This window comes from Falco peregrinus, chromosome 10 (genome assembly GCF_023634155.1).
Source record: "Falco peregrinus isolate bFalPer1 chromosome 10, bFalPer1.pri, whole genome shotgun sequence".
Classification (NCBI taxonomy): Eukaryota; Metazoa; Chordata; class Aves; order Falconiformes; family Falconidae; genus Falco; species Falco peregrinus.
Genome location: NC_073730.1, coordinates 10,222,501 through 10,240,016, shown reverse-complemented (window position 1 = coordinate 10,240,016; position 17,516 = coordinate 10,222,501). Strand labels below are relative to the sequence as shown.

Genomic DNA, 17,516 nt, shown 5'->3' with positions numbered 1-17,516 from the left:
TCACGGTTTTCTATTCCAGTTCTTGTATACAAGCAAGCGCATACAACTTTGTGATCGTACCCTTACCACTAACCCTGTAACTGCAGGAGCACAAATGGAGGAAATGGAGTTTTCACCCATCTCCTTGCGTAAATCTAAACTGATTTCTAAGATGGTTTCAGAAGAAAGCTGTATTTCTGTTGCTGTTGTCCTTAAGCAGTCATGCCCATGTTTTCTCCTAATGTTCCTTCTCTTCCTCAGACTTCTTCACAGAGAGGCACTTGGCTTGCTGCTCACCAGCTGTGAGGTGAGCCTGTCTTTGAATAATTTCTGAGCTGGTCTCCTTCCTCAAGGAGATGACATGTGACATGGTCTCTCGCAAGCGTACAGAATAAAATGATAAATGGGAGCTTAGTGTGTTAAGGTTAAAGAAACAGTTTAAGAAACATTCCTTTAATTAGCTCTATATATCTTCCTTTTCTGCTTCTTATCATGAGTTATGACTTATTTAATTTAACATCAAGGCATGGGCTTATAGCTACCATAAATGATGTATATTTGCAGAGATTATTTAACAGGTTACAATCAACATTGCCTTATAGAGTATGCATGAGAATGGAAAACGAATGTCCCACGTACATAAGTGCCTACTTAGTGGAAAAACATTCTACTATAGTAACAGGCTGTGACACTCACTGGTAGCACAGTAGTGTGAGCTTTCAAATGGTAACCTTTAAAAATGTGTTAAGATTATTTATACAAGTCTATTATCTATTAAAAATCTATTAAAATTATATATATCTGTTAACAATTAAAATTGTTAAGAAAATAGTAAAAAGTAAAGTATGTATCTGACTTATCTATTAGAAACTGGTGTCCATCAGACTGTTTCAGGAGAAGGTGGTTTTACCCCTGTAATCACCAGGCAGGCACTCTTTTGTGATCTTTTTTTAATCTGAGTGTGAGGTAGAGAAGTGGCACGGGTACTTGGGTGGAGAGATGAGAAAATGTGACAAGGAGATTTCTAAACAGAGAGTGTTCTTGCGAGGGTTTACATTTTCTGTTGCTTTATATGTTAGCCTTATGCTTTCTCTTCAGTTTGACGCAAATGTCTGATCTTTCGGCGTTTTTGTATTTCATTGCCAACCTTAGTCAGTATGTGCAATACACAATCCCAACGCTTTTCCCTTTGGGCTTCAGCTGGAAACTAGAAGGCAGGGTGCTGGAGGAGAACTAGACCTCGCAGAGCCAAAAGGCCTTGGTTCAAATTGGCTCATTTATGCCTGACTTCTGTGCCAGTTTTTAATCTTTTTTTTTTTTTTTTACGCTATGGTGATGCTTGTAGTTAGCGAATAACAGGAGCATGTATGAGTTCGAGCTGGAACATGGCAAGCTGCTTCAGATTTAAAGCATTCATTTGAAGAAACCCAGAGCTGCTTCTTACACACAATAAACAACCTGTTAACTACCATTTTCAAACAAGAGACACTCTCCTTCCTGCTCTGTGTTTTCAAATCAGTCAAAGTGGTGAGAGATAAATCTGTACCTAAACTGCAACACCCTGAGAAGGACCTAAACCAAAGCACAAAGTCTAAACAGATGGTACATCTTGTTTAAGAGCAGAAACCTCATTTCCTGCGGTGATGTGGAAAGGAGGATGAAGATGGCTGTGGGAGAAGCAGACCAAAAGGTCTTTGAAACTGTCCTGTTTGTTATACTTTGGTGTCTCCAAAGAGATTAAAGCCCAGGAGAATACAGCGGGGCTAATTAGCCACTGGCCCAGCAGGTCACCTAAAATAAATGCTTTTTCAGTCTGCTGTCTCCAGTCCACTTAGTGGTATCCAGATTTCTGGGGGGTTTTTTGCAAAAGCTGATCTTTACCATGGCAGCTCAGTTACACGCCTGTATGCCTTCCAGAGTTTTCCATGCCTTCCTCTAATCTTAACAATATGAGAGCAGAAGCTGCTGTCTTCCCAGCATCACCTCCCCGCACCTCTCACCAGCTCCCTTCTCTGGGCAGCCCTGTGAGACAACAGGGACAACCTGGGCTCCTCCGTGTCTCCTTGTTCCCTCTTGTGCTGCTGATGCCGGCCGGCTCCCAGCAACCTCCTGAGCTTGTGCCAGCAGCCATGTGGTTACAGGAGCTGTCAGCCAGCCCCACCTGGCAGATCTACCTGGTGGCTTCTCCCACCGCTCTGCCTCAAAAAGAGGTTTGGGTTTGCTTCTGGAGCCCAGAGTTGGAAATGCTGTTGCTGACTTGTCAGCCTCAATGGAGGTGGGAAATTCTCTTGTTTGTGCCTTTTTGCTTCCCAACTTTGACAATAGTTGAGCACATGCATAACTATAGACTGAGAAGATTCAACAGGTGAGTTCTTGAGATATATATATTTATAAAGTGATTTTCTAGTAGTGTTAGAACACCGATACCCAGCTTCCACTGAAATACATTTCACATTTACTTCAAATATCCTATAACTAAGACCCATAAATCCATAAAGTATTCGAATTGCTAGGAGGATGCAGGCAGTTCTGAATGTAGCTCAAACCCCAACCACAGCAAATGCTAGTTCTTCTAATTTCTTTTTAAAAATAGTCATCCACAGTCGTAATGCCAACAGTGCTATCTAAAACACTGCCACAAGGTGGTACCACAGTATTTTGTAAGATGTTGAAATCACTGTATCAAAACAACGCGTTTCTAAATATAGGTGTAATGTAAAATAGCTTTAGATGCAAACCATGCCTTCATTTTGAGGTAATGCCCCTCAGTGCTGCAGAGATACTCGGCAGAACTTTGAATCGCTCCTGTAAATGCAGAGGCAGTTGGCTCCATCCGTCTGCCAGAGCTGACTGATTTAACAGGACACTGACATGTATAATGTGCTTTCCTGCCCTAATTATTGAAGATAGATTGCTTAGGTGCTGGAGGTTAAGCAGATGAAATATTTTCCTAAATTACTGCCTAAAAAAGCAAATTCATCTTGATAGATAAGTTTTGAGTTTTCACCTCTCCTCCCACGTTGGCTGCTGCAACATTTTTCAGTTCTTCAGTAAGGGCAGTTGTGCCTGAATTGTATCAAGACATTTCCCTGAAAATACCAGCATACTTAGGGGTCAGGAAATCTGGGCAGTTTTGCTGTATGGGAATTGAGCACCAACTTTGGGTTCCGTGTCTGCTGTAGTGGTGGGGTCAACTTTGGGTTCAGCCTCCAGCTGAAGTGGACTACAGGCAGGAAAGAATAGTTTGGTGGTGAAGCCCGCCTGCTATGCCAGTGAGGATTTCTCCTCTGGTCCACTATCTATTTATTTTTCTAGTGAGTATCTAATCTCATGGGAATTCTGTCCTTTCCCTCAGGATAAGCAAGGAAAATTTCCTAACAAAGCCTCGATCTGTATCGTGCAGTTGTAATCCCGTCGCTCAGGCTCCTTGAATCACACTCCGTCTTCTGTTTTTGTGCTGCTTTACCACACGTGGTTCACATCTCCTTGACTACACACTGTATTTACGCTTGCCTCTTTAATGTTTCTTCATAAATCAAACATCTGTTGCCTTAATTTCCCAGTCGCTGAATTGCCGCCGATTCACTAATATCTCTTGGGTAGACGAGTGCCTCCAATTACAAAATGCCAGTGCGTGAGCATTTTGGAGAGCAACAGTTCTCTGCGCTGTGGATACTGAGAGTATTTTGAAAGGAAATGAATCCTAAACAGTTCCAGATTGTAACATCCAAGATGTGTATTGAATTCTAGGACCACTCTGGGACCCCTACAATCCACGTGCTCTGCTTTCAGTCCTTGAACCAAAGCTCGGTGGAATGGGTTGTCCTTAATGCAAGACCATGCCCCTGGAATTTGATTTCTATACTCCTCATGGTAGCCAAAGCCTAAAGGGACATTGTACAAACATTAACTGCTGGTTCAGATCTTCGAAGGGTGGTTTTGATAAGAGTTAATACATACATCTGAATAAACAAGCTCTTACACAAAGGTGCACAATGTCTTTCAACAGTATTGGTAGATATCGCCTGCCCAATGGGCTGCATTTCAAGCTGTCTTCCCTTCAGTATATTAGATTAAAATTTATCAAGCCGACTTTCACTACATTCTTTCCTGCCATTATTCTGCTGCCTCTGTGCAGCTTCTCTGCAATTACATTGTACTGCCTCTTTTTTCGCTGCCTGCAGACTTCATTTGCATATGATTTTCCCTTGCTTTCATGTAATTGAAGAGCTTAAAGGAGATCTCTAATGGGCTGTAATTCCTTCTGTCATTTCTCTTTTTTCATTCAGACTGCCAAGAAAAGATCATTCCCAGGGATAATTTTAAATAAATGATTAACAAAAAGAAATAATGACCAAAGCACCAAAATAATATTGAAAGTTATTACAAAAATGAGATGTGAGATATAATTTTCTTAAAAAATGAAAACAGATAATTTTGTGGCATAGACTGCAATGTTTCTGTAAGCACTTTGTTAAGCACCAACTCGTAGGAATTGTCTTGATGGACTTGAATTACCAATGCACAAAAACCCGTTTTCACCGAGGACAGCAAACTATGAATTAATTCATATTTCCATCCATTCAAAAGGAAACAAAACAAACAAATCCCCCTTTGTTTAAGAAAGAAAAAAATATTTATTTTCATAATTATTAAATCTGTAGATACACTTGACCCAAAACTGCATTTTTAGGAGATAAAGTACTTCATGGTGGTAGGCATTCCTTTTTAGTAATTCACTCCACAGAAACTTGTGGAGATTTTTAGGGGACCAGATGAACATTTTTTAAAACTGGAATCCTCTGTTTGTGCCTCCCTTTACCATTCCTCCAATTCTAATTTCAGTTCAGAATACAGACTTATTACCTAGTCATGCATGGCAAAAAAAAAAAGTTTTTATCCTAATAAAAGTGCTAGGACAAGCTCAGAAACTTAGCATTAAAAAACAACTGCAACCAGCAAGCATATTTTTAAAATATCCAATTTTCCTGTTTTAAAATCTACACAAAAATGCAGTGTGTTTCTGGTGACAGAATTGAGCTCCATTTTGATACGTCACTGTCACTGCAGAGACATCTACATAACGTGAGAGAATAACTGGAAAATGGCATAAGTATTAGAATGTATGAAGTATGATTCTTGGATTTATTTTAATAATTCCTGTGTCAGAATATAGAATTTCCAATACCGACTCACAATCAAAAGTGAAAAACGTTTTGAGGCTGTGAAAGGTGTCAGTATTAAAGAGTCTGTCTAGTCTGGAATATGTCGCACTTACCATTTGACATGAAAAGACATCATGTCACAAACCCCCTTTGATGCCATTTAACAAGCTATGTTTTTCATTTTAGTCTCTGAAAAGGCTCGGCTCTGGTGGGAAATACAATAAACACCACGGCTTTTGACTACTGCCATTTTAACCCATTACGACAGGCAAAGTGATTGCATTTAGATCAAAATCCAGTCCATTTGTTCTGGAAATTAAATTCAAATCAATTTGAAACTATTCATATTGTATCGTTGCTGGTGGTGCTTCAAGGCAAGTGGTAGCACTGTGCAAAGTGAGAACGAGCTTGAAGCAAGAGAAGTCCCTTCGTGGTGAGGAGCTTGGCTGAAAGACCAGGTAGACTGAGTGCAGAACTTATCAAAATATTAGTGATACAAGAAGTTATGTCGTTGTCTCAGTCCATGGCATTTTATCTGGTGTCTCCTAGCTTATGTAGTGTCGCTTTACAGCGTCAAGAACATTTGCTGAATTTGCCTACGTATCTCCTCTATTGAATGGAATGCTTTAAATAACAAACTAGTTCAACCTTTCAAAGGAGCTTCCCCTGTTACATCATGTGAAGAATTAGCTTTCTTGAGTTTGCAATACTTGTACTTCTTTACATTCTTTATCTTTTACCTATTTAGAAGCAAATGCCCCTTGAGCCCTGGGTGCCGGGTATTTGCTGAGAGGTCAGGGGCAGAAATATCAATCACTAGAGCAGAATTACTATTAATAACAGTATTTATGTGTGGTGGTAGTTTAAAGTCTAGGCACTCTGCAGCCTGTAGTTAACACAGCACAGTTATTCTATATTTCAGAGGGAGGAAAAGGTAATATATTTTTTAAAAGTGGATTTTTTGCCACTGGAATTTGGTGAAGGATTGAAAGGTGAATACAGTGCAGCTCACTGAAGGAGCTTCAGCCCAGGGATGATCAACCAGTGTGGGAGCCTGAGCTGGGTCATCTCTCTGTACCCTGCCTTGCTATGTTCCCCATGCTGTGCAGGCATGCAGGTGTTGCTGCCAACACAGATAAGAATAAGAAGGTTTTATCCAAAATACTAAACCATACATCTTCATGATTTCTTCTCTTCCTGCTCTCTTCTCTCTGTTAAAACACAATATTTAGAAGAAAGCGTAATACATTTGAAATTATTCCAGACACACAACTTATTTAAGGATTTTTTTTCTTTTTCCTTTCTTTTCTGGTTTATGAGCTTCGAAGTTATGACCGCCCTATTAGGAAAAAACTGTTTTCCTTGACTTTTTACTGAGGACATGCTTTTGTTTGCCTTTCCAGGACTGTTATGCATAGTAGGGAAACTATTCATCGAACTAAAAATAACCTACATGCAAACCTAAATGGAAACAGATATGGATTGAGAGAGAAATCCAGCTCTGCTCATTTTATATGCAAATAACTAAACCTATGCAATATAGACAGAAAAAAATTCAAGGAAATGTCTCATTGAGGACAGAGAAAAGATAACATCACAGCTAGAAACCATAGCAACAATATAAAATAAATAAGGCAGGGAATCATTTGCTCTAGTATAGTCTCATTTTTCTCACTACAGATCAAAGCATTCAGGGCCACATCTGAAATGGGTAAGAATACATTGAGTCTAGTTTCCAAGGCCTAACGTTATAGAAGTTGAAAAGCTGGGAAAAAATGGAAAAAGAAACTTTTCTGGGAGGTAGTTTTTTCCCCTTGTTTTTCAGTACAGTGAAAGGCAGGCAGCATGCTTCATTTTTCAGACCTATAATGTGCTTTGAAGTTCCACCAGCAATACAAAGTGTAATTATGATTCACATACAAAGATTTCAGTAATTTAATCTAACTGACCTTTCTTTGCAAAAGCCAAGCTATATACGGTAGGTTTCCCTTCCTTAGACGCTGCAGTAAAGTCCAGATGTAGCAGGGAGTCTTTCTGGTAAAAAAACAAACCAGCTGGTTTTAGCCTTTAGTCTTCAAAACTTTTAGATATTTTATATTTCTAGTTCAGACACTGAACTGTATTATCTTGCATCTGATCTAACCGAGGTGAGCAGGGGCTCTCACTGGCTCACGTGCCTTCGCTCACACGATTCCACACAAGTTGGAGCATTCCTGAAGGTGCGCGGTATAGAGGGAAGATGCAAATCAAAAATGTAATGAGCCAGCTCTGATCTGCATATTCACGTTTGGATGAGTTGCAGCATTGTTAAAGCTGTGACAGCCTCTTTTCCATGACTGAATTTAATTTCAAAAGCTGTATCCTCTAAAACAGCTGAACTGGGTCAAGAGGAGAACCTCCCATAGACATCTCCTCAAGAGGAAGACCTTCATACATAGAAAATAAAGCTAGTTTAAGAATGGCATTGTTGCTGCCATGGCTGGAGAGAGCCGAGGGAGGAGAGCATGAGCAGGGTGTCGGTGTGCCGTGGGGATAGGTCTCGGGTCTGACATCCATCCAAATGCCTTAGCAAAGCCCTGCAGTGAAAGCTGTGAACGGATAATCCGCTTTGACAGCTCTGTTAGCAGAGACAAATGCTGTACCATACCTACTTGGGTACTTGAACAAAAGTGTTATCTGGTACGGGTTGATGGGCACACAACCCCTCCCAGATCATGCAGGTTCTTAGCATGATGGTTGTCTTATCTAGCAGCAGGCGCTGCTTAAGGGGTTCTGTGTTCTGAACTTTTTTCTTTGGGTCGAGATCAAAACAAAGGTCCAGGAGGTTCTTGTGCAAAGCCTGTGATTATGTGTGTCTGTTCAAGTACATTTTTGCATTATGGTGCTAGCAGAGAATTTTCTGACAAAACAGAAAATACAGGGTCCTTGTCTCCACTGTTCACAGAAGTGTGCTGAATTTAGCAGACCTGTGACGAGACATAGGTACGGGGCTCACAAAGTCCTGTCTGCCTATTAATTGGGATCCTGTGTTTCAGAACAATACTAATATCAGTCCTGTGTGGAGGACTAATTATGCATTTGTCATACTTAAGTATAGGCTTATTATTTTTGTATTTGTATCTTGTATAGATATATATAATATATTGGAGAATCTTTTGTTTATTATATTATTGTGCCTTTAGTTTTAATTCTAGGACAGTCCCATCATGATGTGTGCATGATGGATCTGATGGGGCCTGTGAGTCTAGATGCTGTTGGTACTGTGTGCAGGAATTGAGATTTTTTTATTATTATTATTATTATTATTCTTTTTTAAAGAAATGTTGTGATCGCTTTGCATTTATTTCTACCATTTTCTATTTGGCAGTATTTTTTGTAAATCTACCTTTTTGTGCTGAAATAGATCGAATTTTTATATATAATTCTCAACATAATAATAATAATAATAATTCTCAGAATTAAGATTTTTGCCTGACTTGGACTTGTAAACAGAGGAGGGGAAAAACCCAAATAGCCATTTTGTAGTTTTCAGTGAAAGCAAGCGGGAGGCTTGGAGTGCAAACTTAGTTTCTAATGTAACTTTTTACAAGTGTTTTCTGTTTAGCTACAACAGCATTTTCTTTCTTTTTTTATTAGGGGCTAGCAAAAAAACATCACACCAAAAACTCCTTAAAAATTTAACCATAACTTCTGTAAGGTAATTACTGAATGTGTAATATTCGGTGTTAACAATGCTGTAGCCTTCTTTTCCCATCATAACCTAGAGCTGTTAATAGGATAAATAATTCCAGTGATGTGTTAGTGCCCAAGGTCATACAGGAACAGGTAATGTACAAACTTACAAGATTTTTTTCTCTCCACAAAATTTTTATTGGCTTTGACAATGAAGGTATTACTCTGATGTTAAGTGGCTTTGCCCTGGATTGCCCTGAAGCCTGAACATAGATCCTGCCTTCCTGGAGTGTCTGCACACTCCCCAAATATTAAAGGGCATAAATATATTACATTTTAATGGAAGATGGAGGTAATGTCTCCGTTTCATAACTGCTGCACAACAGATTCTACAATTGGGCCAAGCTCATGCTGGAAGTCCTTGGTAAAGCTTTGGGATTTTGTCAAATTCAGTCTAAATCTTCTAAATCACGTTTTGGTGCCTAGCCTTTTCGTATGTCAAATTATCAGAGTTCGGCTGCTAGGCTGTGACCTCTTTTAGGTGGTGTAGAAGTCTGAAGAATTAGTTTTAGACCTAGAAAATAAAGAGCAATATAGACTACTGGCTCCCATCTTTCACAACTGGGTGTTTTCAGATGCTTTCTAAAACAGATCTTTAATAAAGCTTTAATAATATGTTATATTATAGAATTTTTCAGAAATTTAGTTTTTAAATTCCCAAACACTTCAATATGCTGTAGATTCTGTTTTATTGCATATGATATAGCCAGATAGTTCTCTTACGGTTGTAAAAATTAGTTCTGAATGTGCATCCAATTATATTGGATATACATGAATTTATAGTGAAATTTATTTAAAGTTTGCAAGGTTTCATCTCATATTTAAGCATCTGAGGCAGGTTAATAAAAATGTTAAATGGCTTGGCCAACAACAAAACTTTAATTGCTTTGTTAGCTAATTAAAACTAGTGCTATTTTAATTAGTTAGTTATGAAAAGATTAGTACTGTTACTTTACATTTGTGTCTCTGATAATCCCTAGAAGTGCCATTACTGTACATTTCTCTCAAAACATTCTAAAATAATAGAAGAAGTTTTTATACTATTCATGATGCTTTATTATGTAATTATTTAAGTGAATTTCAAATGCTAAAATGTTAAGAATGATTGCTCTTTTGACAGTAACTATGCTGTTGATCATAGAGAATCAGCCAGACATCGTGTGGACATGATGCTTCCTGCTGTTGGTTTTATATAGCTATTGGAATAATAACATGCATTATTTTTGCAAGTTTTACTATTTTTGTGTATATTTTTAGCTTCTGTTTATGCTGTGCTTTCAAACAGTCTTGTTTTAGAGACCCCTGACATCCATCTTTCTACCACTTTCTAGTTCTGTTTCTGAACGGGGTGAAGGCAGAAGTGTGTGAGTTTTAGAGGAGCACAGAGAGAGTTGTGAGATTTCAAGAGCACACATCTGAGGTCCCAAACGATCGGTAGAGAAGAATTTTTTGGCTTTCTACTTGCCTTGCTAAGAAAGGTGATGTGATCCCACTTCTTCCTACATGCTGGAATTTTGTCTTCTGAAAACGAGAATTGGATTTGTAAGAAGGGAAAATTACTTGCTACGTTTTTGAGTAAACAATATAATTTCTGCAGTTCTGACTGATGTCTTTACTGTGACTTTAACCAGCAGAAATCCCCTGGTGTAGAAAGGATACCAAGGCTGGGCTGCTTGCAGAAGTTGTGATTTTCCACTGAAGTATCATTGCAAAATTAATAGTAGCTGTGGGACGGCAAAACAAACCCACATCCTCCTTGTAGTTCAGCCTCAGCGATCATGCTAGTTTCTCTGTTTAACCACTACTACTAGGGAAGAAAGAAAAGAAATACAGACATCAAGAAATAAAACTAGGTGATAGAAAAGATGATGGGTATCAAGGACTAGATAGGTATGTTACACCCTACTTACCTACCTACCTATATAAGCTGCGACAGGATTTTAACTGAAGTGCATAATCAAAGGCAGGATATTGGGGCTTTCAGACCCCTTAAATAACCTTTATTTCTAAATTAATTAGTTCCTTAATGTAGTTTTATAAAATAGAAAGGGTCTTTTGCATAGAGGTTGTGATGGTGTCTAGAAGGCATGAACAGAGTTCCAAACAGGGAGAGATTCCTGGAGGTTTAAGGCAGCTCAAAAACAAAAGAATCAAAAGGATTGATTTCATGTCAAATGTAAGATTTTTCTTTTTTGTTTTTTTTCCAAAACTCTTACTGCTGTCTGTTGTGTTTAGAATTCTTTTCCATAGTGAAGATTCTTCCTGTCCAATCTGGTTTAAAAAATTTTGGTTTTCAATACTATGTTACAGCTCCATCCCTCACCTAAATATATGCAATAAATCCTCTAATAGCAATGAACAAGATCAGTGTGTGTATTTGGAGACACCTGAACCTACCATATCTTGCTTATTTGAAAAATAGCACCATGACCAAACCCTGATTTACATGCTTACTTGCCCAATACCATTTCTCTGATGTCTACTTTTCTGCTTATCTGTATTTCATTGAGAAATGGTGACAGTTATTGACATTACTTCTTCATGAGTGCATGGGGACAGTAACACTGAAACATTTGGAAAAGCAAAGAAAATGAATTATCAATTGAAAATGTACAAAGGAAGATTTACTTAGTGTTTTCCAAAATGCCGAGGCAATTAATAAATGAGACTTTTCAATACAAATTTAAAACAAATTCCAACTAAATAAACACAAAGAAAATTGAAGAGAGTCGTGTTGCAGACAGCTGTATTATGAAACATTCATTTGCTCTGAATGCCAGGAACATTTGTTATAAAGCAGCTGCCTATTTGTTAAATATGATCATAGTGTGTTATCTACATTTCTACTTCTGTTTTGAGTTGGTAAAATACATGTTTAAAAGAGGATGTTAAGGTTTTTTACAAACTACAAATAAGATGGTTAATGAATGAGTAAATGTATTCAAGTCCCCTGAAGGAATTTATTTTCCAGGCCATATTCCTAAAGGAAAATCAACAGCAAACCAGAAAACCAAAACTTTGTGCTTAAAAACGTGACAATAGTGTAACAAATAAAGCAAACACTGGAAAAATTATCAGTGGCAAGCTATTGAAAAGGTATCTCAAATGTCTTAGCATATTCTGGCCTGTTTCTTGACTATTTCTCCACTCTTATTAGAAAGTATCAAGTGCATATCATACTCAAAAACCCGTTGGCAAAGGCAATTCTTAGCTCTGGTTGTACAATCACTTTAAAAAAATAGTATCTGTGCGGAGTTGCAATGGGAGACATTTACAAATTCATAATCCTTCATGTATTTTCTCACAAAAATGGGAGCCATCTCTTCTGATTTCCATTCTGTTGCTTCTTTACTAGTTCCTTGTACACTTCTGACCTTAGAAACCTGGGAAAAGAGTCCTTTGCCATGAGACTATAGACTAACCTCTGAGCATCATCAAAGCAGCTGAGGGTGGGCTCAGAGATGTTCTGAGAGATGTGGTTTTTGGTATGGAAGTCAATATTAATCTGTGGGAAGAAAGGAGACGTAAAAACAAAATGAGTTTGTTTGGAAATCTGAGGTCTGTCCGCGTACAGGTCACAGCCTGTATTTGAATTTCTTCCCAAATAACCTGGCTAATGCAAATAAGCAGGAAGATCATCCCTTCATTTTCTAGCATACTGAATTCTTGACTTCATTTGGCTATTAAAAAGATAGCATCACTGAAAAAAGAAGATAAAAACTGTCCTTCGATGATCTCATCTTTTTGCCAAGCCAAATCCTATGAAGCGGCAATTACCAGAGACTAAATTAGAGATGAAGGTAGTCAGCATCCTCTCAGGTTTTGGCCTTAGGTATTTTGTAAGGACTTTTTGGTTTTGATAATAATAAATGGATTTCAGCCATATGTAAGACATGGGGACATTCAAAGCACATTCAATATTGAAGGGGAAAATAGCAATGCAAAAGTTTATTAGGGAGTAGTATGTGGACAATAATTAATTAGCAATTTGTTCCTTCACAGTAAACATTTTAAAAATAATAATAGAATTGAATGCTGTGATTGAAATTTTTGCAAGTTGACATTTTAATTTTCATCATGTCAAAAGCACCTGTACAGAAGCACAAATACTACATGAACATTCCATACTGGTACCTAAAATACGGAGGAAATGGTGCTCATTGCATTATAAAAATGCTTAGAGAAAACAAATTATACTGAACATCTATTTCCTTAAATCATAAGGTAGAAGTTTCAAAAGGTGAAATAAACCTGTGCCCTATGTGAAGAATGTATTTGAAGTATAAACCAGGAGAGGTCTTTCTTCGCTTCACAGAGTTCCACACAGCGTTTTCTACCTGGCAAATAATTGACATGAAAATGGAAGTACAGCCATGTTGAATTGTGTTTTCTGTCATTCCTGGAAGTTTGGATCTGAACTTTCTACTTGATTCCCACCCCCAGTACCCACAGTAGGTGCAAAAAACTTATTTACCTCCTTTGGAGCATCAGCTTGTATAAAGTCAGAATAAATCTTCCGGGCTTTTGAGGCAATCTTAGCGGAAGACTTGGTTTTCTTGAAGTCCTCACAGGCCAGCCAGAACTCCACATTCTCCTCACTGAACTCTGACTTCAAAAATGTCCTAAAAGCTGCCAAGCCATCTGGGGAAAAATGCATGAGATGATGGCTAGAGGAAAACTGGAAGACTAATGCAGATTATGTCTATACAGCCCTCTGTGTGTCTCTCTATATGGAGTATATATAGTGTAACATGTGTCTGATACTGCTTTGCCTGTCGGCCAGCAGTTATTCTTAAGAGGCTGTTGTGGGAGAAATAAATAGATGGAACTATAGCAATCATAAGCTGACTAAGAGAATTCTTTCAGAGAATTACTGGTTGAGGAATGCCCCCAACACCTGCTCACCATGGTTTGGTCTCCCTAGCACCGAAACACTAGTCAAAAGGGGATCCTGGAGATTATGGTCTTCAAGAGGATTTGTAGTGACTAGGAAATTGGGGATCTGAGGCTGAACCCTGGTTTAAGAAACAAGTCATATTGTGGCAGTGTGCTCCTTTCAGAGCTGAGGTTGGCCTGCCCTCTTTAGGCTTCCACCTCCTTGCAAGTAACGGTTAAGACGTGGATAAAGAGATGGACTCTTTGTTACTTCTTTGTTTGGCACTTTTTAGAGAAAAAAATGACACAAATAATGGGTTTCTTGGAAGAAATTATTTTAAAATTAATCCAAATCACAACCTCTTAGGAAAGAAAGCTGGCAGCACCCACATTTCACTGTGTTAGTCAAATTAACACTCTTAAGAAACAGTGTGGGGGCCCCAGGGTCCATGCTACAGATACTACAGGAAAATGGAACAAGGGCAAGGAAATCTTTAAGTTACATGTGGTCTGGGGTTTCGGGTTAGTAGGAATGGGATCTCTTGGAAAAATGACTTTAGATATGTCAGAAATAATCATTTTTTGTTTGACTGGAAGTCAATGCATGACACATCTATTCCTTTGTTACAGGAACACCTAAGACAAGGTTTGTGGGTTTTTTTATTTTTAAAAAATAGGAAAACCAGAATCATTGCATGAAAAGTTTAGGACAGTTCTCTTCATAGCACAAAACTCTTTCAGAGCACCTCTGCCTTCCTGAATGTCCCTTAAACGTTGGCCAGAAGGTGTATTTGCAGCTTGGAGAATCATGCCTTTCAGCCCAGCAGCTCGCATGGCTCAAAGCACACGGAGTGTCAAACCAGAGAGCGGTGTGAAACCCCGACAGCAACGTTTGTGAACTGGGTTGACCCACGTTTTTTAAAAAAATATTTTTCACTTCTTACCTTTGTTAGCTAGCAGTGTATCCACAGACTCAGCCCAGGCCATCACTTCCCCAGCGTTTGTCCTGTGGAAACAACATCTATCCTTGAAAATAGCATTGCGATCTTCCACCTGTGCGGTTCGTCTTACCTCATTTATTATTTGTTTGCTTCCTTGGGGGAGCAGCATGAGCAATTAATCTTACCCTCTGCACTGAATAACAGAAAGTCAACAAAAAGTGTGACACACTTAGAGTGTAAAGAACCATATAGACTCATAAGGTACAGTGTTATTTGACATTAGCAACTCGCTTTTTCAAGCAGGAGATAGTAGTAATGCTTGTAATTGGTTGGACTATAATAAAAACATGGGAGGGATATTAATGTTCTAGAGTACTTACTGAATTTCTTACTGAGTTCAAGTGGATTAACCATTAATTTATATGACAATTTTTGCTTGGAATGAGTAGAATTCTCTAAAACATGATCATGCTAACAGTGTTAGGATAAATGGATACTATTTCAGTTTCTCCATGGTATAAAAAATCGAGTAAATTCATAGTTTTGGCTCTTCCTTTGTAACTTACGGTAGGCTTCTGTTAGAAATGAGACATGGAGCTAAATAAACCCTTGCTTTTACAAAGCCTGGCTGCTCTGAAGATGTTCAAGCTGGTTCAAAAGCCAGGCTTCGTGTGCAGGGTACTAGGAAAGCTGCACGATCTGGTGGGCACAAGGATGTCAGAGAAGGGAACTGCTTGCTACTTGTGGAATACTTTTTTCTTGTAACTTGGGAAGGATGGTCATATTCAATTTAATCCACGAGTACATAGATAAGAGAGACCTGTCTTTCATTCCTCTAAAATTATGTTTTAAGTTGCCACTGTATGAGTTTTTCAATTAAACACCTAGCAGAGAAAAAGAACCTCCTTTACCAGCATTATTGTTATTGCTTGTACTCTGTCACAAAACCTTGGAAGACTGTGATTTCTTGAAAACTAAACACTTCGCGGAAATGTCAGGCACACAGGTGGAGATGTCAGCATGTGCTTACCTGCTTTCTGGCATGCCAGGTTTTCTATTTAATTTTCTCAGTGTTTTGCAGTCAGTCAGTTTGCAGCCTCAGACTATCCCCAAATGAACCTTAGTGTCATATCCGTCGTTCAGTGATAAGCACGAATAAATCTGTTTGGTCACTTAGCTCATATTTTGTTTTAGAATAAGAAGCATACTTTTTCAATAAACCTCAGTTCAGCGGTTTGTAACGAAATTTTTTTTTTAAATAGTTTTTTTAAGAAAATTTTGGAGAAAAAAAAATCAATCTTACAAATGTCCTTGGCCAAAATTTTTCAGTTGGAAATTTCAAGTGTTGAATCAGTTCTTTCTGTAACCTCTAAAGATAGGAAGTAAAAGATGAAGAATTTTGTTGAACTGATACCCTGTTATCTACTCAGGACAGGCTCAATAGAAAGTTTCATTGCAAGCTATTTTAAATTTTAGTAAAAATAATGCATATTAATTTTTAAAAAAACATAAAATTTTAAAGAGAATTAAGAAAGTTTTACTAGCATTTTGCATTTGTGAAAGATCTGGAAATGTTACTTCTAAGTTCAAGGCCAGAGCAGAGTAAGTAATATTTTTTTTCCCCTCATTTTGGATACAGATTTTTTTCTAAGGAGACAAGAAGACACATTAACTAGAGAATACCTGCAAGAATACCTGGAAAGCTAGGTAATAATTAAATAGATTGGTATTTCATGTTGCTTCAGTTGAAACTGTTACATTTTATACCAATATTAGAGATGTATTAACCAGACAGAGAGGAAAACAACTTTCTAATCCTCTGGTTATGTATCTTGCGTAGGTTATGGTGGGCAGGGGATCTGAAACTGAATTTACATTTCATGTGAATATAATAGCCATTTCACATCTTGGTAGCTCTGGAATGATTTGTGTGCATCTCCTCTCTCATTTGATGGTAAGAAAGGGGAAACTGGAAAATTTGGAAACATTTTGTTTTGTTTCAGTGCAAAATAAAAACAAATTCCAGGATTTTTGATGGAACCATAAATCTTGTTTTCGGATTAGACCCTGTCTCCGTTCAAAATTAATTTTCTCTAAATTAACGTGAATTAATTCACAACTTAATCTGCATGGAGTTTAGTGATTCTGTATTGAAAGTCTTTTCTCAGTTGGTCTTCCTGGTTTCAGACCTACAGACTCACGGGGTGTAATTCTTTTCTACTGCATGGCTAGGTCTTGTATTCACATCTCTTAGGCAAGACGTGAGTCCATCCTAACTAAAAGTAGAACAGGTCGCCTTCGCCTTTGGCTCAGCAAAGCATGACAAGCCTCTGAGGCTGTCCAAACCCCTGAGGGGTATTCAGGTAACTTGGTAGCTTGGGTGAGTGGAAAACAGGGTGGAAAAGGCTCTGCTAAAGCACCACACCTGCCTGCGCATGCTGTGCTGCTCTTTCCTCTAGGTTAGCATGTATTCTCAAGGCTGACAAGATGCCCATCCATCAGGAGAGTATTTTAAAGTAACCTTTGAAGTGAAGTTCACTACGCTTTGGTCTGACCAACTGGTGTCTGAAATCACCTATGGGAAGACCTTTATACTATTGACTTTCTGCCACTGTAGATACTAGCTTGAAAAATAGGTATTTTAGGAGCTAAAAGGCTCTGATAAATGGACCAAACACTATGTTCTGTATAAAATATTACAGGTTTTCATAATTTCCCAAAAAAACCCACCCCAACCCTAGAATTCCATAAAAACCATTTGACATTCCTAAGGGGACTCTGAGAGCTTGAATGTCAAAACCCTGCTCTGAAGTATGCAGGTTAG

At 38.2% G+C, this 17,516-nt stretch overlaps 1 protein-coding gene and 1 long non-coding RNA gene across 2 annotated transcripts in view; one reads left to right on the top strand and one right to left on the bottom strand.

Moving 5' to 3' along the window:
* The window catches only part of LOC129785273 (uncharacterized), a 52,709-nt gene that overhangs the window by 23,942 nt on the left and 11,251 nt on the right, over window positions 1-17,516 (top strand). The window lies entirely within an intron of this gene.
* RGS21 (regulator of G protein signaling 21) lies at window positions 11,506-15,874 on the bottom strand. The gene is made up of 3 exons (XM_005234047.2): window positions 14,696-15,874; window positions 13,351-13,517; window positions 11,506-12,381 (listed from the first exon to the last, which is right to left on the bottom strand). The coding sequence occupies exons 1-3, from the start codon at window positions 14,859-14,861 to the stop codon at window positions 12,178-12,180; spliced, it is 537 nt and encodes a 178-aa protein (XP_005234104.2). The 5' UTR covers window positions 14,862-15,874; the 3' UTR covers window positions 11,506-12,177.

Excerpts from the sequence above, each read along its gene's own strand:
- RGS21 (XM_005234047.2), bottom strand. The coding sequence starts at position 14,861 with ATGCTGCTCCCCCAAGGAAGCAAACAAATAATAAATGAGGTAAGACGA. Across the intron at positions 13,518-14,695 it reads TACACTGCTAGCTAACAAAG|ATGGCTTGGCAGCTTTTAGG; the intron begins GTAAGAAGTGAA and ends ATTTTTCCCCAG. Across the intron at positions 12,382-13,350 it reads AAGCTGATGCTCCAAAGGAG|ATTAATATTGACTTCCATAC; the intron begins GTAAATAAGTTT and ends TTCTTCCCACAG.